The sequence below is a fragment of the Cervus canadensis genome, chromosome 2, assembly GCF_019320065.1.
Source record: "Cervus canadensis isolate Bull #8, Minnesota chromosome 2, ASM1932006v1, whole genome shotgun sequence".
Taxonomy (NCBI): Eukaryota; Metazoa; Chordata; class Mammalia; order Artiodactyla; family Cervidae; genus Cervus; species Cervus canadensis.
The window spans coordinates 33,221,066-33,243,221 of record NC_057387.1 but is presented as its reverse complement, the minus strand read 5'-3'; the positions used below and the strand labels follow the sequence as shown (position 1 = coordinate 33,243,221).

At 36.5% G+C, this 22,156-nt stretch overlaps 1 protein-coding gene across 3 annotated transcripts in view; it reads right to left on the bottom strand.

Annotated features, from left to right (window-relative positions):
• Positions 1-1,564: 1,564 nt before the first annotated feature.
• The window catches only part of WDR47 (WD repeat domain 47), a 65,226-nt gene continuing 44,634 nt past the window's right edge, over positions 1,565-22,156 (bottom strand). For 2 of the 3 annotated variants that reach the window (XM_043460460.1, XM_043460458.1), the window contains exons 8-15: positions 18,924-19,181; positions 14,826-14,901; positions 12,875-13,032; positions 8,934-9,103; positions 8,243-8,419; positions 7,415-7,546; positions 4,617-4,835; positions 1,565-2,911 (exon numbers count right to left, since the gene is read on the bottom strand). In XM_043460460.1, the coding sequence (XP_043316395.1) occupies positions 2,769-2,911; positions 4,617-4,835; positions 7,415-7,546; positions 8,243-8,419; positions 8,934-9,103; positions 12,875-13,032; positions 14,826-14,901; positions 18,924-19,181 (1,333 nt within the window). In that variant the 3' untranslated portion in view covers positions 1,565-2,768. The remainder of the gene's footprint in view (positions 2,912-4,616; positions 4,836-7,414; positions 7,547-8,242; positions 8,420-8,933; positions 9,104-12,874; positions 13,033-14,825; positions 14,902-18,923; positions 19,182-22,156) is intronic. The other variant, XM_043460459.1, reaches the window with a different exon arrangement.

The following is a 22,156-nucleotide window of genomic DNA, read 5'->3' as shown; positions in this document are numbered from 1 at the left end:
AAGACAACCTCTTTAACAAGTGGTGCTGGGAAAACTGGTCAGCCACTTGTAAAGGAATGAAACTAGAACACTTTCTAACACCATACACAAAAATAAACTCAAAATGGATTAAAGATCTAGATGTAAGACCAGAAACTATAAAACTCCTAGAGGAGAACATAGGCAAAACCCTCTCCGACATAAATCACAGCAGGATCCTCTATGACCCACCTCCCAGAATATTGGAAATAAAAGCAAAATAAACAAATGGGACCTAATGAAACTTAAAAGCTTTTGCACAACAAAGGAAACTATAAGCAAGGTGAAAAGACAGCCCTCAGATTGGGAGAAAATAATAGCAAATGAAGCAACAAAGGATTAATCTCAAAAATATACAAGCAACTCCTGCAGCTCAATTCTAGAAAAATAAATGACCCAATCAAAAAATGGGCCAAAGAACTAAACAGACATTCCTCCAAAGAAGACATACAGATGGCTAACAAACACATAAAAAGATGCTCAACATCACTCATTATCAGAGAAATGCAAATCAAAACTACAGAGGTACCATTACACGCCAGTCAGGATGGCTGCTATCCAAAAGTCTACAAGCAATAAATGCTGGAGAGGGTGTGGAGAAAAGGGAACCCTCTTACACTGTTGGTGGGAATGCAAACTAGTACAGCCGCTCTGGAGAACAGTGTGGAGATTTCTTAAAAAACTGGAAATAGAACTGCCATATGAAAAAAAAAAAAAAGAACTGCCATATGACTCAGCAATGCCACTTCTTCTGGGCATACACACTGAGGAAACCAGATCTGAAAGAGACACATGCACCCCAATGTTCATCGCAGCACTGTTTATAATAGCCAGGACATGGAAGCAACCTAGATGCCCATCAGCAGACGAATGGATAAGGAAGCTATGGTACATATACACAATGGAATATTACTCAGCCGTTAAAAAGAATTCATTTGAATCAGCTCTAATGAGATGGATGAAACTGGAGCCCATTATACAGAGTGAAGTAAGCCAGAAAGATAAAGCCCAATACAGTATACTAACACATATATATGGAATTTAGAAAGGTGGTAACGATAACCTTATATGCAAAACAGAAAAAGAGACACAGATGTACAGACAGAATTTTGGACTCTGTGGGAGAAGGCGAGGGTGGAATGTTTCGAGAGAACAGCATCGAAACATGTATATTATCTAGGGTGAAACAGATCACCAGCCCAGGCTGGATGCATGAGACAAGTGCTCGGGCCTGGTGCACTGGGAAGACCCAGAGGAATCGGGTGGAGAGGGAGGTGGAAGAGGGGATCAGGATGGGGAATACATGTAACTCCATGGCTGATTCATGTCACTGTATGACAAAAACCACTACAATATTGTAAAGTAATTAGCCTCCAACTAATAAAAATAAATGGAAAAAATAAATAAATAAAATAAAAATGTAAATTACTACAAGAAATTTAAAAAGAAAGTGATTGTGGGGCTCATCCACTGGCCGCACTGCTGCCGAGTAAACTGGAGAAACAGCATTCTAAACTTAAAACCACAGACACTGAGACAGGAATAGTTTAGGTGTGAAGAGGTCTTTATTGAAATAATAGCACAGTTACACTTCTAATACCCTTTCCACTTGTATACAATAGATTAAAAATGCTTGCTACATACAGTGCACAGACAGTTCAATAATTAGAACCAACTCAAATGCATTTAAAATAAATAGCCTATTTAATAATTTAAAGTAAATTACTGTACAATATGAAAATAAAGGTACATAAATGTTAGGATCTACAATACCATAGAAATAAAACCATTATTCTGAATTACACAAAACAGTGCAAGAAAAAAAGTCCAAATAAGCTTTTGGAGTGCAAAATTTAAATTTCCCATTTTAAATTATCATGCAGACATAGCATTTCAAGCCATGCTATAGTCTATGGCAAAGTTTTAAATTTTTAAGAGGAAAAATGCTAGCCAGTAAATTTACTGTACCATCAAGTGTTGCATCACATAATGCTGCTGCTCTGCCTACAGTACAGTTTAGAAGGGAGGTATCTTGTTGCATTCAAAAAATTGAAATGAACAAGTTTCTGAAGCAAACACGTTTACCTTTTAAGCCTGAAACAAAATAATATGAGAAAGTAATAATTATATCCCTGGGTTTAAGAAAAAAGAAAAGGTCTATACCACATAATGCACTAACAAGCAGGTTTCCATCCATTTTAAAACTCCATAATGATCCTTAGTTAAAGTAACAATGTAACTCTGGAGAGACATAAAATTCTGACCTCTAGCTGAAAAGTGATACAGTATCCTCAGGGGTGTGAGAAAAGCAAAAGTAGTTTCTGAATACCTATGTTTAATCTGTGTAGAACTTGGTTGCATTACATGTAGTAATATGCTTAAAGTATAGTTCAGTTTCAGTATGTATATAAAACTGTTATTTAGGCAAAGACCAAGGAATGCATTTAATACTAAACTGAACACACATCATCCACCTTGACTTTGAGGGCACACTAACATAAGAGTTCTTCCGCAGGCTTTGGCAACAAGACTACAGACAGCAGGTCACAGCAGCACGCGCTCACGTGAAGACTCAAAGCACTGCAGAATACCACCAGCAACAGCTCCTATCACAGGGGTACATGGTAAGAAGGGGCTTCCTCATGCTAACCCACTTTCCAGGTCAGCCCATGTTCTTCAAATTCGTAATGTTCACAACTCAGTAGTCTTAAGTCTCTGCTTTCACTGCGTAGACTGGCACGGGCTGTACTCTATCCATTGTAAGTCCAGAGGGTTACAGTTCTGTCTGCAGAGGATGACAGGAAGGAAAGATCCTGGGTGTGCCATCTGCACTGAATCACTTTGTCCTTGTGTTCCCCGACCACCATTATAGGAAGCTGTTTGGTGAGGTCTCCTAAATTAAAGAAAAGAGATTTGATTTACATCACAGAATATGTATAGATTTCATAGGCTTCCTATTACTTTAAGATACTACAGTGTATAAAAGCCTAACACACGAATATAGTACATTGGAAAGTTTAAACAGTTTAAGTTACTGAAGACCTACTTACATGAGCAGCATTTGGTAACACCTACACAGCAACGAGACACGGCTGCCACTCTCCCCTTGAAACTCGCTCACTCCTCCTGTCTCCTAGACTTCAGTGCCACGACACCCCAGTCTCCTTTGATGACTGCCCTCTTCTTCCTGGCTTAAATTCTGGTGAACCCCAGCAGTCAGCTTGCAAATTTGTTTCCTTTCTCCCTCACCTCCTACAAAATTTCATCTAGTACCATGCTACCATAGCCATTTATATACTTACACCATCCATGCCTATTTCATCTCCAACCTTGACTTCTCACCTGAGTTTCAGGATAGTATACAAGTAGCTACTTGACATCTCATTTGATTGCCTTAACAGTCATCTTAAGTTTAACTTGTTTAAAGCAAACTCTTGATTTTCTTGTCTAAACCTGTTCCTCTCTCTACCTGTCTTCCTCATCTCAATTAATGGTACCATCTGCTTTGCTCATGCCAAAAACCTAGGAATCAGCACTGATTCCTTTTCTCTCCCTGCCCAAATCTAATGGAAACAAGTTAAAATACATTCCTAATTCAGTCATTTCTTACTATTACACCTCCCCCTCTACAACCCTAGTCCAAGCCACCATCATCTCCAACAGGTCCAGTTGCTTTCTCACTAATATTTATACTTATAATCCACTGTCCCCATAACTCAAAATTATTTTTTAAAATTTCAGACCATATCACTTCCTGTTTTAAATCTTCCAAAGGATTCTTATTCTGCTTTTTAAAATGCCTACAAAACCCTGCCTCTGGTTTATTCTCCTGCCTCTGTTTCCTTTGGTTCACTAAACTCCTGCCACACTAGCTTCCTGTAGTGTCAGGATTAACCAAACCCGTTCCGGCCTCAGCACCTTGACCTGTGGTCTGTTCCTAGGGTCCCGGCATGGCTTGTTCTTCTCATCAGGTCTCTGTGCAAAGGGCACTTCCTGGTGAGACCCCCTCTAGCCTGTCTAGCATAGGTTTCCCCTGTCTACCTTGTTACTTTCTCTTACCTTGATAATTTTTTAATAGCACTAGCCAATACCTAAAATTACACTGTTTATTAGTTTGCTTTTTATTGGCCTCTAAAGTATAATCTCCATCTGTAAGAAAGTTACCTGTCTTATTCATCTATCTGTCCCTAGTTGGTATACAATAAACATCTGCTTAATATATGTTTAAAAACAAAACTAGATACTGGAAATATACAGATTATATTAATACCCTAAGTATTTTAAAGTAGGAGTAAATAGGAGTACATAAATGTATATTTTAACATTTACTATCATTGAACTCAAAATGATCCAATATAATAAATGTTGATTCTTTTAAATATTTTAGAAACCATTTAACAATAAAAGTAAAACTATTCATTAGGTTTAATAATTTGTCACAATTCATCACAATACATTACCAAGTAATTTGCTCATAAAAACTATAAAACTGAAACTTGAAAATGATGTACAGTCAATCACACTAGATTAACATACAAGAAAGATCCCAAATACAATAGGAAAGACTTAAAAAAAAGGGGAAGAGCAACTGCCATCACCTTGTAGGTCTGTCACCTTTATTTTCATATCGTAGGATCCTGTTAGCAAGTAGTGAGCTCCAGGAGAGAATCGGACAGAGCGAACATCACTGGAGTGAGGGTGGTAACTTTGTACCATTCTTCCTCCTCTTATGTCGTATAACATGCAGCTGGAGTCTTCTTGTCCTGTGGCTAAAAGACGGCCACTGGGATCTACGGCTACAGATGCCACTGCACTGCCTACAGAGCAGAAGGAATGGAAGTTTCAAAAAAGTTAAACGTCAACAGCTATTTATTTTCACTGAATCATACACTAAAGATTTAATACAGCTCGTTAATACTGTTCAGTTATGGAAGAATCCAATAGTCAACTAATAAATACTTGCATCCTTAGAAGCAAGATTCTGTGAGGAATGAGAAATATCTTTTTTTTTTTTTTCTTTTGGTCCTCAGAGAGAACCCCCTGGAGCATTACCTATAGTGCAATAGATGAGCCACTTTTCCCAATGCAGTGTTCTCACTGCTGATTAAGTGTCCAGAATTCTATGCCTAGCTCAGAGTCTAGCTGGGAACAAAAGATTAAATAACAAAATATGCTTTAGGACACAGTGTGAGAAATATCTCTAAGCAACATATGATTAACTACCAACAGGAACTGAACAAAAAATAAGCTCTGAGTCCACAGGTCAGACCCTTTATGCCACACAACAATGCCTCCAAGGGGGTGCAAAATGGTTCTCAGGGGACAAAAAAAATCCTAAATGTTAACAAGGGTTTGTAGCCCTTCAAAGTTTAGCCCTACCAAACCAAAATCTCATGCCTTAGTATTTAATTTCTCTTCTTAGGAAAAAAATTAATTTTGTTTTTCCCCTTAGGGGAAGCAATAATGAAAATAAGGTTCACAAACACTACTGTAGACCAAAGTGGCCTGGGAAGACTTCACAGAAAAAGGGGACATACATTAGATCCTGAAGAACAGTAAACAGTATAAACAAGAGAGAATGCACTTACATGTATTACACATACATGTAATCAAAAATAATCTTTGCTTGAATTTTTGATAGAGAAAAGAGGCTATCAGGAAGAATTACATGAGAAGATGTTTAAAGGAAAAGAATAAAAACATTTAAGGATAGGTAGTTTAGTTTGGCTGGAGTTAGTTGATTTAACACATTAATATAAAAGGTAGCTTGTAGCTAAGACATAAAGGCAGGTTAGGGCTAAACCTGTCAAGCATCTTGAAAGCCAGACTATAGGGTGTGAGCTTGTTCCTGTACAGAGTACAACATCACTGCAGGTTTCTAAGCAAGAGACTTACATGATCGAAGGAGTGCTCTAGGAAGATTAATCTACGTGAAAGTGTGTATCAAACTAAAATGGACAGACTACAGAAGGGAACCCACTGGAAGAAAAGATAGAATAGCAAAATAATCAAGAGAATAAAAGCCTGAATGTTGACACACAGATTTCAGGAAAAAACTGAATAAAGAATCAATAGTCTTGGCAATTAACTGCCTGACTGGGGGCAAAAAAAAAGAAGTGAAAAATGAGCCCCAGATTTCAAATCTAGGTGCATAAGTTAATAAGAGAACCATTATCAAAAACAGAAAATGGGAAGAAGAGAGGATATAATGCGTTTAGCTTTACACATGTAAAGTTTATGGTGACGACAGAAATCTAGGTTCATTTATTCAACAGTTATTATAACACTACTGCTTTGGGCCAGGCACTATGGTAGGTGCTAAATCTACCCTGAGAAATAAAATATATATGACTGCTGCCTTTGTGAAACTTAAAATCTATTTATATTGAAGGAGACCAGCAAAAAACACACAAATATATAGTCTTAAGTACTGATAAAAAGTCTAAAGGAAATAAATGAATTCAAAGATAGAAATAACAATAAGGTCCCAATTAAGGCAAAGAAGACTTTTCTGGCGAGGTGCTAGAAAGAGCTAAGACCAAATATGAGAAACATTTGACCATGAGAAGACAAGTGGAAGAACATATCTGAGTTGATTCAAATTACAGAACAATGTCCATGAAAGCTGAGAGGAAAAAGCATTTCAAAGAAAACAAAAAAATTAAGAATGTAAGACAGGCGTTTTCACTTGGAGAAGTACCTTAGAATTGCTATTAAAAAATAGAAAGGCAGAAAAGGGACTCTAAAATAAAAATAATGGCAGAATACTGTGTCACTCTTAAGATACCAATATTTTAAAAGGTGATCTATATAACACAAAAGAGCAGTAACCTCAGTTTACATGGAGCAATCCATGTTAAGTTAAAAAAGTAAGGCAAATATGCTACAATTTGTGTTTGTGTATATGTGTGTTTAAAGGAGAAGGAAAATTATAATATACACAAACATTTTGGTTATATACTCACAGAGTATTTCTAGAATAATAAATAAGAAACTGGTCCCTTAGGGAAAGACACCAAGAAGTGGGAGTAGAAGAAAATGATCTATAACCTTTTGTTCAATTTCAATTTCTGCCATATGTATGCACTTAAAAATGTTCTTTTAAAAGCTCTGGGTTCTAAAATGCCCTGCTAACAGAATAATTGGTGCATGATACTTAATCTCCCTGGGTCTCGGTTTCCTTAGTTGAATATTATTTTTACAAATAAAATAACAGATGAAGGCACTTAAGAATTTAAAGTAAATTTAAAGTAAGAATTTACTCAATAAAATACCAAGTATTTAGTTTATATTGTTCCTATTTTTTAATATATTTTTCAGGGGAGAAGAAGTAGGTCAATGCAATTTATAAAGTTTCTTTCTCATATAAATGTATTTAAATTCCAGAAAAACCTACCAGTTCCATGGAATGTTGTGCCAACAACACGAACACAGCTTGGTACTCGAAGATCCCAGAACCTAACTGTCTTATCTTGGGAACCAGATGCAATCATCCAGCCACTCCAAGTATAAAGTGCTAAAATATGCCCTATAAAAGATCACAGAGTCAGTTATTACTGTGGGACAGTAATTTTCTCTAATACATTCAAAGCTAAGTATTCTTTATTGTTGAGCGTGTTTATAATCTAGTTACTCAAACTCTATGGTAGAGATTTTCCAGATATATCAAATATATTGGCAATTTTCAAAAAATTAAATTCAGTAAAACTTGTATCAAAATCATAAACCTTTCATGGTGAGTCAAATATTTCAGGACATCATAACCAGTACTGAAAAAAAAAGTACCATTTGAAATTATGGCAAATTTTCCAAAGAGGAAACACAGGATTGCGGGGTTACATCAGCAGCTTTGGAAGGGAGAGACCTGGGGAGATACCTCTGTTCTGTCATGTTCAGCCATAAGATAATGAGCAAGTCATTTTTGCCTTTTCAAGTCTTGCTTTTTTCACGTATAAAATGGAGACAGAACTTCAGGCTTATAAGGTTGTTGTGAGGGTTAAATTAAGGAATTATGTGCGTAAGTAAAGGCTTTAGCAAACAGGAAAATGTCAGCTACAGTTACTGTGCTGTTACCAAAGTTCATGACTTAGTTTTTGAAATAAAACGTTCTTCTCCTGAAGAAATCCCTTTTGATGCAATATACCCTCATTAATGAAAATGCATTGGGGAAAAAAGCATGGGATGAACAAAAAGAAGAGTAGCATCTGAGACTGATATCACATACCAGTATGTCCACTCAGAGCATGGAGGCCCTGTCCTCTCTGACAGTCAGTTGTATAAATGTTACAATCCCCTGCTCCAGCACTTATCAAAATAGCTCCACCACTTTCTGGGCCTTCCATAAATGCCAAGTCTCTAATTGTCCCATCATGCATACTAAATTCCAGATCCGGTCCTGAAACAGCAATAAGAATTTTAAAAAAAGACGCTGCTCAACTTACTGTGATAATTTAAAGATTGTTAAACTGCCTCCAAACTGACCAAGAGGAGGAGAATGGTAGAATGGTACGCTCTATAGTCATTTGGGGATTGATATAATAATCAATTTCATTTTACTGAATAAAAAAAAAATCTTCAAGAAATCAAAATATCGACTCAGTTACCATCATCACTAAAACAGAGCTATATACAGAGTTACCATCTTCGCTTTTATCTCAAAAGAAAATGAAAGAAAAAAACAGATACTCTAGAAAATATTCACGAATACAATTCTGGAAGTTATTCACCCAGCCACCTTGTAAGAACTTACTAAAAAAGAATAATGCCGCACAAATGCAAGCAATGGGAACGTAAAACAATTCTTAAGGGTATATTCTTAGATCTTACCAAAAACAGTACAGAGCTGTATCAGAGACACACATGGGGAAACATAAAGAACACACTAGGGGGCTATTGCTTACATACTCGGCCCCTACCTGTTGCATTACAAGTCTCTGCATTGAAGGGCAGCACTTTGACGTATTTGTCATTTGACCCTGTTGCAAGTAACTGCCCACAGGGACTCCAGGCCACACAGTAAATGGATCCTTTGTGATGTTTATTCCTTTTAAAACGTACCACTGGCTGCTTAGGTATGTCATGTGCACTGGAAAGAAAAATTGCAAAAAGATATTTCAATTTCTTGCTTAGTAAATGAATGTGAAGTTTCTGTATCATGGTTCTTGAGGGAGAGAGCAAAAACGTATCAGACAACATGTTAATAACACTCTTCAAAATCTTAGATGAAACAAATTTAAGGCATATTTAAAACCAAAATTCAAACATAAAATTATTAACCATTATTATACTAATCTTGAGTCTTATTTCAGACCACATATGGAACAGGATATTTTTAAGTCTTCATTTCACATATTTTTCATGGATTTTAATTCAGAAGCTCAAAAGATTTCTAAAAAAGAGCTAATAGTGCTTCCAAATTTAAAAAGTTCTATAAGCATTTATTAAACATATAACATGAGCAACTGCCTGGGGCAAAGAGAAGACAAAGGATAGAGAAAAAATAATAGCAGCTAGAGCGCTGTCCTGAGTTTACTATCTGGCAGGGATAGATGTTTCATGACTATCCACATACAGTAAAGGAAGTACTGAATATAAATGTTATAGTCCAGTACAAGGTACTAGGCCTTAAAGGACAGGAAGAATGATTATACAAAAAGATGAAAGCAGGTGAACTGCTTCAGTGAACATAAAACACAGCAAAGAGACCGGTCCAGCATGCGGCATGGGAAAAAGTCTGTGGGGCTGGGAGAAACCTGGGGCATTCCAGAGACTGAGAAAGACAGGATGGGTGAGCAGCTACAAGTCCAACTGAGGAAGGTCTTAAATGCCATGCTCCTTGAGAGCTTGGCCTTTAATGGGAAGCTAACATTGGGTAGGCTCCGGGAGTTGGTGATGGACAGGGAGGCCTGGCGTGCTGCAATTCATGGGGTCGCAAAGAGTCGGACACGACTGAGCGACTGAACTGAACATTGGTTTAGTGGAGTAGTAGCCTCTTACCTGTACTTTAAAAAAAATAGACTTAAGACCTTATTAGGTATAATGATAATATCAAGTCTCTGTAAGAAAATTTATTAATACATGTTTTTGGAGATCCATCTTAAAGGGTGAAAGGACATATCCATTAAAATACTTCAGCAAACAAAAAGGATGAAGCAAATACAACAAAACTCTTGACAATCATTGCATTTCAGTGTACTAATCTCCACTTCTGTGTATGCTTAAAATTTTCATAAGTAAGAAATTTTTAAAGAACAAGAAAGAATATTGATAAATCTTCAATTCTTAGAAGGTGTTTAATAGTGATAAAAAGAGAGAAAATAAATCAGATCAAAAGATTCTCTTTTCAGTTGCATATCGAGTTCATTGCTGCTACTGCTGCTGCTAAGTCGCTTCAGTCGTGTCCAACCCTGTGTGACCCCATAGACGGCAGCCCACCAGGCTCCCCCGTCCCTGGTATTCTCAAGGCAAGAACGCTGGAGTGGGCCAACTAATTCTTTAAATGGATTTTACCTTCATCCATTTCGCTCCATCACACTGCTATCACACCAGCCATTGACAACAGCCTCCTACCTTTCTCTTAGCATTTAATCTTACTGTCATCTGACCCAAAGTTTATATCACAGTACTGTTCTATTGAAAACTTTCAGCAGCTTCCCTCTGCAGTCACCATAAAATCCAAAACGGACATAAAGTTCTGCGTAATTTAGTTCACATCTACTTCTGTAGGCTTATCACACTCCGCTCACCATACTCCAGCCAATCTGAACTTGTTTTGGTTCCTTAAAAAGCCAAGCTATTTTTTTCTCACTTCATGATCCCTCTAACCTTATCTTCTTCCTTGTCTTCACAAAGTGTGAAAGTGAAAGTCGCTCAGTCGTGTCTGACTCTTTGCGACCCTATGGACTATACAGTCCATGGAATTCTCCAGGCCAGAATACTGGAGTGGGTAGCCTTTCCTTTCTCCAGGGGAATCTTCCCAACCCAGGGATCGAACCCAGGTCTCCCACATTGCAGGCGGATTCTTTACCAGCTGAGCAGCCAGGGAAGCCCTGACCCGCTCACCTAATGCCCTGACCCCTATCCCAGTGCCTCTGAGTACTCCTCTCGCCTCCAGGCCCAGACCTCCCCCCAGTCTCCCGGGTCCCCGCCCCCCTTCCAATCCCCACCAGCCGTCGACCTCGCCCGGGCCCCACTGGCCCCATGACAGGTCCCCTGACCCCACCTCCTGTCCTTTGTCCTTTTTGGGGTCTCCCGGCCAGCCCCTGACCCTGCCTCTCTCCGGCAGCCGCCAGCAGCGCAGCCCGCCCCGCAGGCGTCTTCACAAGGCTAGTTCTATTCACCCACAGATCTCAACTTTAACACCTCTTCTTCAAAGAGGTCCTACTCTGACTCCCCAGTCCCCTCACCTCCCCATTTTACTGTTACAGCACCTTGAACCTTCTCTTCATAGCAACTATCACAATGTATAATTACATTTATGAGTGTGTTTATCTGGATAATGTCCACCTTCTCCATTAAAACAGAAGTTCCATAAGGTCAATAAACATGTCTGTTTTACTCTCAACTATCCCCAAAGCCTAGCACAGAGAAGGAGCTCAAAATATATTTGTTAAAAAAAGAATTTATTTTTCATATAAATCAGTTTAATCAAGAAAAGTCTACGAAACACTTGTGCCAGCATGAAAAACACAAAAAGGGAGAGTCAGTTTAAGATCAGATGAACCCTAAACATATAAAGTCTTTGGTGCTGCCTCCTAATTGTTGCTCTTTTCCACTCTCTGATCTGGAATTCTGCCTGTTCTCTCTCATATAACCCTCTAGCACCAAAAATGACATTACTATCACCTAACATGATCCATATTCCTTTTCTTAACTTTTAAATGCTACTACAGACCAAAAGCCTAAATTTCTAGTTTCAGATACAGAGATATACCAAAAAATGCAAATAAATAAATAATCTCACCCCTCTGTTCTCCAAACATGTTATAATAAAAAAAGGCTTAAGGGTTGTAAAAAATTTCTAAAACACATTATGACATGTACTGCTGTTCATATTTAAAATTTTAAAGCTCTGTGGCTTGTTTTGCTTGAATGTTTTTGTCTACTGGTATGAAAACTATTCCATTTGTGGCCATTTCTCTAACCACAAAATCTACCAAATAGTTCATGCCCATTTATTTTGACAGTAAAAGCCTTAACAAATAAAGTGACAAAAAAGAGCCCAAATCCAGTTTTCTGTGAGATTACATCTAAGATATTTGCTTTCTCAGTAACTTTAAAGAATTAGTTGTATACCTAATACATAACATCATATGCTTGTTTTTGTTTTTTTTTGGCAACATATGCCTTTAAAGATATATCCCTTATTTTCAAATCCCATAATCTGTTTAAACAAGGCAGTAAAATCATAGTTAGGTTGACCAAATGAAAACTGAATCTTTCTAGGTCAAAATGGTCAAATATCACACACCTCAACCTAATACTCCTTTGAAGCTATTAGTATAAGACATTTAAATTTTTCTCCAAGTCCATAACTAGCATTACTTTGTCTTTATGTAATTTAACTAGAATATAAGGATCTTGCAGATTTTTTTTAAAAAATTAGAAAAAACAACAGAAATAAAGAAAACTAGGCTACTGAGTGGACAGTGGCCTAATTAAAAACATTTTATGAAAAACAACTTATAAAGTTAATTGGTGATTCTTATATGTATTTCCTAAGTATTGAAAACAAAACTGTAAAAGCTTAAAAAAAGGAGAAGAAAAACACTACTGAAAAGGCAATTCTTAAAAAGGGGGCCATATAGCTAAATTAAAAACTAAAGCAAAAATGGCACTACAAACCCTCTCTCCTTACCTTGGATCAATTACATCTGGGTAGGCACACACTCGCAGAGTTTTTGAATTTGAACCGACAGCATACAGACCACCCCCGGGATGAAAAGCCACGGCTCTAACAGCCTGTGTGTCTTCTAGGGTATTAATACAAACAAACTGCTTCTTTGATTTGTCATCCTATGGACAGAATGAATATGAAAGTCATTCTATGAAAAAAAGCATCTGAAAGAATTCATCTTTATCCCATTTTAAATTCATTTGAACTGTATTATTCACTTTATCACTTTACCGTTCACTATCAATACAAGCATACATTCTTTTGAATGGCAAATTTAAAATAAACCGAATTTTTCTATTTTTGCTACTCATTGCTAAACTGAGCTTGGACAGCTCATAGACATTCAAGTTTTTCTTCTTTTCGATGACAAAACATAAAAATATGCATTCTTATATTAAGTTCTCTTCAACTGTCAAGAAAAAAAACAGCCCACATTTATAGTTCTTACAACAAACCGTTGTTCATGTTTCTAAAAGTAGGAAATATAAAATACTGTTATGTAATCACTTTAGGGTTAAAAAAAAGTTTACCATTATCTCCAGCAATGACTACTTTACTATTTCAAATTCAAATTGTAAAACACCCTTTTAAAACTGTAAAAATGGTTTTAATCAGGACCTTTAATTTCAGCCTCATTTCCACTTTCAACTGTCAACTTGTCTGCTCACATCCCTCCTCTGAGAAGGAGAACTCTCGAACAGCACCATGTAAAAGCTTTGGTGACTCCTACCATTGGTGTCGTCTGAAACCATCCTGCTACCCAGACTAGGACTGGATCCTGGACACGAACAAAGCCCTCCAGGCTGGGTGTGGTGCAGAGACCCACCTAAACTTTGTCTTTGTGTATATACTTGACATTCATACTTTCCAAAGGCAAATTACTTCAGCTCTGATTGTATGCTGAGAGCTCTAGAACCCATAGTGATTATATCAATGAAGAGATTATGCATCTCCCTACCCAAACTTTTATGTATTCAGCAAAACATCCTCACTGGGGAGTAGGAGGTAAACCTGATATATTAGATTCTGTTTTATGTAACTGAATTGAATTCTTATATTATTCATATCAATGTATTTGACTAGAAATACTACATTTTCCATTAAGCCATATACAAGAAAGGCTGACTACCAAATGAATAACACAGGTAGATAAGAAAAATGGAGTGGAATGACTCGTTGATTACATGGCCAATGTCACATTAATAATAGTTACTAAGGGTTGCTTTATAGCCGAAGTGGCAGAGCTACAACCTTACTTGCTCTTCTCCAGTGTATTTAAATTTTTTAAAAATCCACTGTCATTTAAAAAATAGATTTCACATAAAAATCCAACTTTCTAGGTTTTCTTGAAAATCAAAAGAACTGGAAACATTAGGTCAGCATATTTCTTTGTGAAAGGGACAAATATTCCTATGAACTTATCACAAAAATAATCAACTTTATTCATTTATGTCACCTGTTTGGTCCCATAAGCATCTAAAATAATAACTGTGTTTATGGGATTAAAATTTGAACTAGAGAAAATAAGACAGAGTGAAGGTATATATTAGTTAGGGAAGGATATCTGGTTCCAAAGCAAAAAACAAATGTATTGATGCATAGTCCAAAGGAGTAAAGATATTAAATATCTTAGCTAACTAACCACAGGTTTCAAAGAGTAGTGACACAGCTCCAACTCATGCACCAAGGTCACCACTGAACCATTAATATGAATACTCTCAAAATGTGATTTCTCAGCAACCCCTTCATTTCAGTCAGTGAAAACTCAACCAGCTTGAGATTACTACCACCATTAACAATAAGGACTACTTAAAGATGGTTCTTTCCTTAAATTGAGAATTCCTTGACAAGTAAATATACTTCCTTTGCAAGTAAAATAAAAATAACAAAACCTCCTTCCCCTAAGTATTACCTCTTCCTCTCTTGATCTTGATAGATTCCCTGAAGAATCTCCAAGAGGTGGCTTAATGACCGAAAGTTCTGATGAACTGTGTGAATAGAAAGAAATTCAAGTACCATTTACTGTTTTTGAATATCAAAACAGAAACTAATTTACCTTTTAAATCTCTAACATTTATTTCTTTGGGGGTTATAATATTTATTTATAACCCACACTGATCCCAGTCATAATTACTCTCTGGAGCCATTTGTTAAGAGATGCTAGATTCTATAACACGAAGCATAGTTAGTTGTAAGGAAGGAATGAGACGCCATTCTGGGAAAAAGATTAAGTCAAACTGTACAAATTACAGTTTTCATTCCAATCCCAGAGAAAGGGAATCCCAAAGAATGGTCAAACTACCGAACAATTGCACTCCTCTCACACACTAGTAAAGTAATGCTCAAAATTCTCCAAGCCAGGCTTCAGCAATACATAAACTGTGAACTTCCATATGTTCAAGCTGGTTTTAGAAAAGGCAGAGGAACAAGAGATCAAATTGCCAACATCTGCTGGATCATCGAAAAAGCAAGAGAGTTCCAGAAAAACATCTATTTCTGCTTTATTGACTAAGCCAAAGACTTCGGCTGTGTGGATCACAATAAACTGTGGAAAATTCTGAAAGAGACAGGAATACCAGACCACCTGACCCACCTCTTGAGAAACCTATATGCAGGTCAGGAAGCAACAGTTAGAACTGGACATGGAACAACAGACTGGTTCCAAATAGGAAAAGGAGTACATCAAGGCTGTATATTGTCACCCTGCTTATTTAACTTCTATGCAGAGTACATCATGAGAAACGCTGGGCTGAAGGAAGCACAAGCTGGAATCAAGATTGCCGGGAGAAGTATCAATAACCTCAGATATGCAGATACACCACCCTTATGGCAGAAAGTAAAGAAGAACTAAAAAGCCTCTTGATGAAAGTGAAAGAGGAGAGTGAAAAAGTTGGCTTAAAGCTCAACATTCAGAAAACTAAGATCATGGCATGTGGTCCCATCACTTCATGGGAAATGATGAGGAAACAGTGGAAGCAGTGTCAGACTTTATTTTTTGGGGCTTCCAAAATCACTGCAGATGGTGATTGCAGCCATGAATCAAAAGATGGTTGCTCCTTGGAAGGAAAGTTATGACCAACCTAGATAGCGTATTAAAAAGCAGAGACACTACTTTGCCCAACAAAGGTCCGTCTAGTCAAGGCTATGGTTTTTCCAGTGGTCATGTATGGATGTGAGAGTTGGACTGTGAAGAAAGCTGAGTGCCAAAAAATTATGCTTTTGAACTGTGGTGTTGGAGAAGACTCTAGAAAGTCCCTTGGACTGCAAGGAGATGCAACCAGTCCATCCTAAAGGAAGGACTGATGCTGAAGCTGAAACTCCAATACTTTGGCCACCTCATGCAAGGAGTTGACTCATTGGAAAAGACCCTGATGCTGGGAGGGGTTGGGGGCAGGAGGAGAAGGGGATGACAGAGGATGAGATGGCTGGATGACATCACCGACTCCAGGGACATGAGTTTGAGTAAACTCCAGGAGTTGGTGATGGACAGGGAGGCCTGGTGTGCTGCAATTCATGGGGTCACAAAGAGTCGGACATGACTGAACGACTGAACTGAACTGTACAAATTACATAGTAAGATGTCCACTACCTTTTCCTTGCTTAGTTACAGAATCCTGGTCACTATGGTTAAATTTTAACCCAAGGAGGAAACTGGATTGCTCTTTAGAACAATTATCTGGTCCAAGAGAAAAAGACTAACAGAAACTAGACAGTTGAGGATCCCACAATAAACAATGTTTTTATTTAATCACTTTTTTGTGAGGCCAACAGGTAAACAGATGCATCCATACCTGTGGCCCTTCCTTCCAACTAGCCATTTTTAAAAAAATACCTCACTTCTTACAAATGCTTGAAGAAAGCCTCCTAAATAAAAAAAACAGAGTCCAGGAAATTCCCTGGTGTCCCAATGGTTAGGACTCCATGCTTCCACCGCAAGGGACACAGGTTCCAACCCTTGACAGGGAACTAAGATACCACAAGTCATAGGACACAGCCAAAACAAAACAAAACTTTAAAATGGAGACTAAAGACAATTGAGGAAACAAAAGCTACCCAAATATAATTAAAATCCTTAGAAACACAAGAGGAAACAATGCAAGAAAAATATCTATTTAAAAAGTTAAGGAAAATTAGAGAATAATAAAGAGCTTGGAAGATAAAAGTAATATAAAAAAAATAAAATAGAGGTAAGAAAATTGCTACATAAATATGTTTTCAATATTCTACTATTTATGAATCTAGATTTAAAAAGCCCATGAAGGATCCAGCAAAATGAAGTAAAACAGACCTACTCTGATGTATATCATCATGAAGCTTTAGAACATCGGGGGAGACAAAGTCCTAAAAAATTCCACGGTAGAAAAAGCAGTGGTCCTCATTCAAAGGATCAGATCACAATGGCATCAGACTTTTCAATATGTACATGACCATGAGGTGATGCCTTTGAAACTCTGAGGAATGATTTCCATTGTAGGATTCTTTACTCAGCTATACTAAAAAGTCAAAAATGAAATATTTAGACACAGAAGGTCTCAGAAACTTCTCTGATGTTGTACCCCTTTCTGGGAAACTACATGAGATCCTGAAAACAGGGAATCCAATACAGCAAAGAGGCAAAGGAAATTCCCAAGAGAATAGAGAAGGAATATCCCACGACTCTCTAGGCCTGAATAAAATGGCTTAGAAGTAACGAACATAAAGTGAAGCAGGAACGGTCCTGGAGGGGTGTTTCCCAGAGGGGAAAGAAAAACAGAAAGAAAAAGTACCTGACATTTTTTACTGTAATGAGGAGTTTTATGATCTTACAGTTCTGTCATAGTATCTGCAGATAGTTTAGTGATAGGTACTAAGCATGTGCACACATACGATGCACACCACAAATGAGGCCATTACTCTCTCCATGGAAAAAAGTTCCGCGAAAAGGAAATATATTCATCCTATATGACTCAGTTGTAAATAACATTTACATGGCCATAGTAATGTTAACACTAGTTAACCTATTTTGTTTAGTTTTTAAAGAAAAACCAACATATATTAGAAGAAGGTGTAGACAAAATTAATGTGTTGTGGGTAAGTAGTACGGTACCTAAATCTAACTGGCAGGGAATCAAGGGATAATAAAAACAGCAATAGAAGCATATTTTCCAGAAATGTGGAGACACATAGAAAAGAAACAGCTATCTAGGTTGAAAATGGCAGCCTACTAAAGATAGAAGTCATGGACAAAGATGGGTAAGATAAGGGATTCTGTTTTGTCTTAAGCCTTAAAGTCCTATTTGTCCTTTTACACCATGTATGTATATTACTTTGATAGAAATATAAATAAATTTTAAAATTTGAGTTCTAGTTTAGGGGTACACGAAAAAGTTTTATAGAAACTGTAATAAAGAAGCAAGTATTAGATAAATTTATGTCCTTAAGTATAAAACTAGAGCTTCTGATACTAAATCTATAAAGCCAGTTCTATACAAATGCCAGGAGCAAGTTATGCATTTTAAAATGAACCACTCTAAGGTGGTTTAATGCTATAATAGATGAAGAAAATGCTCAACTATTTCCATTGCATAAGTTAACACCTGTTTACTAATGATAGCGAGATAAAAATTTTTCTCTGACTAGTGAAAAGATAAACAATGTAAGAAGTCTAAATTGCTGTAACTACCAACTGCCCAGACTCTTACTGCAATCTCTCCACCATGTCATAAAACAACTTTTATGCCCTGGAAGTCTGTGAATTAAAAGATTATTTGTTGAAAGTTACCAATGGCAAGGGGAAAAAACTGGGGAGAATATAAAGCCTAAAGCTGTATGATCTCTGAGTAAGATGGGTTATAGAAAATAGAATTGTCTTGGTGGTGGTAAGAAAGCAAAAAGAAAAATAGGAGAATAAAGACAATTAAGAGATTCAGAAGTTAGTAGAAGAAAAGAGATAAGAGAAATTCAACTTTCCATGTTTCTATTTATTAGTTTGAAGTTAACATTTCCAGGTCTTACAAAGTAAAGCACTTACCTTTGATTTCCACAAGGTGATTCCTCAAGAAAAGGTATATGATTTACTGAGCCAGGAATACGAGGAGTACTTGCATGAATATTTGAAGCATCATGGGTTAATCTCTGACTAGAGTCGTGGGGTGGTGTAGAAAAACTAGTTACAGAAGAATTATTAGATCCATTGCCTTTGTTCCCATTACATTGCTGGTTGAGCACTGGTACCTCATTACCAAGGCTATCCATTCCAATATTTAATTCTCCGAGCTTTTGAATGGACCTATAAAATAAAATAATGTAATTATATTAAAATAAAAACTTAGTCATATTCCTAACATATCGAATATTGAAAGTCTGAGACAGTAAATACATGCACATATAACATATATGACAAGTTTAGTACCAAAAATTACCATCAGTTTAAGACACAATCAAGAAACTGCAAGAAGATCCAAATTTTCCTATAATTACCACTGTAAAAGAGATAAGACATAAGAGGTATCACTGAATTTTTAAAAGTACCTTTTACCAAACAGGAAAAAAAAACAACTGTTTCTTCTCCAGCATAACTTTGGTTCAATTTTTTACGTGAAAATAAATTTCCCAAAATAATAAAAATATCACCAATACCAAATTTCTCACTGACAAATCAAAACAAGCCATTTTCATTTCATGAAATGAAATGAAATGATATTACTGTCTAGTAATATCATATCAACTAGGAAATGGATGACTAGTGCAAACCATGATGGGACAAAGTCAAGTGGCATCCCCATTATTCACACATTCACTCATTCAATTCATTTATTCATTCTACAAAAACTATTTGCCAGGCTCTGATCTAGGCACCAGGGGGATTAAACAGGGAGCAAAACAAGGTAGCCTGAGCGCTTTTCCCTCACTGCAAGTCAGAATTAGCCTGACTCCTTATTCTGGACTCAGGGCTCCAAAGGACACTTTGGAGGAAGCTGTCAGGCTCTCAAGATTTAGCCAAGAACTGGCCCAGAATCACTTTCTCCAGCCTGGATGTAATATTAGAGAGGACTACATCCCTTTACATAAGGGATGGTATTACCAACAGGTGTTGTGGTTCACTGTATTTTCTAATTTTTTAAATTAAACATTTAGTGTTCATGTATGTGTGTATGCGTGTGCACTTGTGCATGCGTGTATGTGTGGGTTTAGGGTTTTTAAAAGACCTTAAAAGATCAGTTTAAAATTATTAGAGGAATTGGCAGCCATTACTAAATATTTGTCAGTTAAAAATTTTAAGTAAATAGCATTTCTATGAAACACTAATCTTGTTAAATGCTCCCCATATTAAAAAAAAAAAAAGTCTTTAGTCAAATAAATGTGGGAAATGCTAAGTATAGAGAGTCTAAAATGCTAACATAATTTTGTCTCTCTAAAGTTAGGGAAAATGGAAAAATAAATACATAAATAAATAAAGTTAGGGAAGATGGAAAAGGGGCAGAATATGCCTATAATAAGAGCCAATTATTAGTAACAGAAAATATCATAAGTAGTGATATAATACTGTTAATAATAAGCCTATCACACTTTAGTTGATTTTTTTCACTAAGTTCTATTACATAGCATGACTCTTATTTCTCTAACTCTTTCTATCCCTCTGGAAAGGAAGAAGCAAAGTTTAATTCCGGAAATGATATTCTGCTGCGAGAATGACTTGAAAGACTAAACCATTAAGGGGGAAAAGATATATTTTAATTTCTAGTTTCTATCTCTATTCAATTTGTCCTTGGTATTAGTTAGATACTTTAATGTCCTGGTACATAAAAGTGAGGGTCTAGAAAAAAAGATCGAATAAAAGTATTATTTTAAAGAGTTAGAAAAAAGAATAGATAAGGAAAGGTTAAGAAAACAACAGAAATTTTATATGAAGCTAATTTATAAAAGTTTAGGATAAACATCCATTGATATTTATAACAGACCTGATTATTCTATGGATTTTTATAACATACTCACCTTTAGTATAATTTAAAATTCTAATCACTAAAGAAATTGAGAACAGTTGTTATGCCCTAAACTGAACCTAAATTATAAGAAAAAATTCTTATAATTTTAAGATAATGAATTCTATTATCTATATTGAATTCTATTATTACAATGAATTCATAATTATCTTTAAGGAAAAATAAACTATCTTGAATAGTTTAATTTTTTTTCTGAGCAAGGACATCCATACTACTGGAATCACAGAACCTTGTCACTTTATTTTCTGACAATGTTAAGTATCTGCTTTCACTAAAAAAGAAGACAGGAAGTCAAATTGCAACCATGACTTTTACTGATATGAAGACAACATCCAAGAACCAGAAGTAGCAGTTCATCAAAGCAGTATAATTCTGATAAGCCACTGATCTGATCAGAGGTGATAAGAAAATGATCTTCAAATTGAATAATCAGAGGACTACCTAGACTCTAGATGCCACTATAAATGTTCCTTGTGTGAAGGTCTGAAGACAGGATCAGTTTCAGGCTCACTGACTTGCACAGCACACAGAATGTCAAGCCGGTTACTTCCAATATTTCTGAACCAAGTAAGGACAGTCACCACTGCACTGCCCAATTATAATCATGATGACACATGCATGTGTGTGTGCTAACTCTTGTCTGACTCTTTTGCAACCCCATGGACTATAACAGCCCACCAGGTTCCTCTGTCCACGGAATTCTCCAGGCATGAATGCTGGAGTGGGTTGCCATTTCCCACTCTAAATCATGATGACAGCCAACATTTATAGCATGCCTCCTATATGCTAGAAGTTATTCTAAGTAATTTTTTAATATATGTTAACTCAATCTTCCAACAACTCTAGCTCAATTAAGTATACATATTCTGGTTTACAGATTTCTAAAAAAAAAAAATGTTACCATGTATTTACCTCCTATAATCAAAAAGAATAAGTTCATACATTTTGGAAGAAATTAATAAGAATCATTTTAATATTCTGAATTCAATAAAATCTGAAAGTTAAAGCTCTCAAGATAACATTAAAAAAACAGCTACCACTTAATATAGTGTTTACTCTATGCAGGTACTGTTCTAAGTACTTTACACAGGTTAATTCATTTAATCTTCATGGCAACCTTCTGAAATAGATGAGGAGGCAAGCAAACGGAAGACAGCAATTTCCCCCAGGTCTTCAGCTACCCTGGGACATGGCCAGACCCAGAAGCAGTCCACTTTCAGCCTGTGTGCTGAAACCACCATGCTCGCCGCTCCCTTTGCTC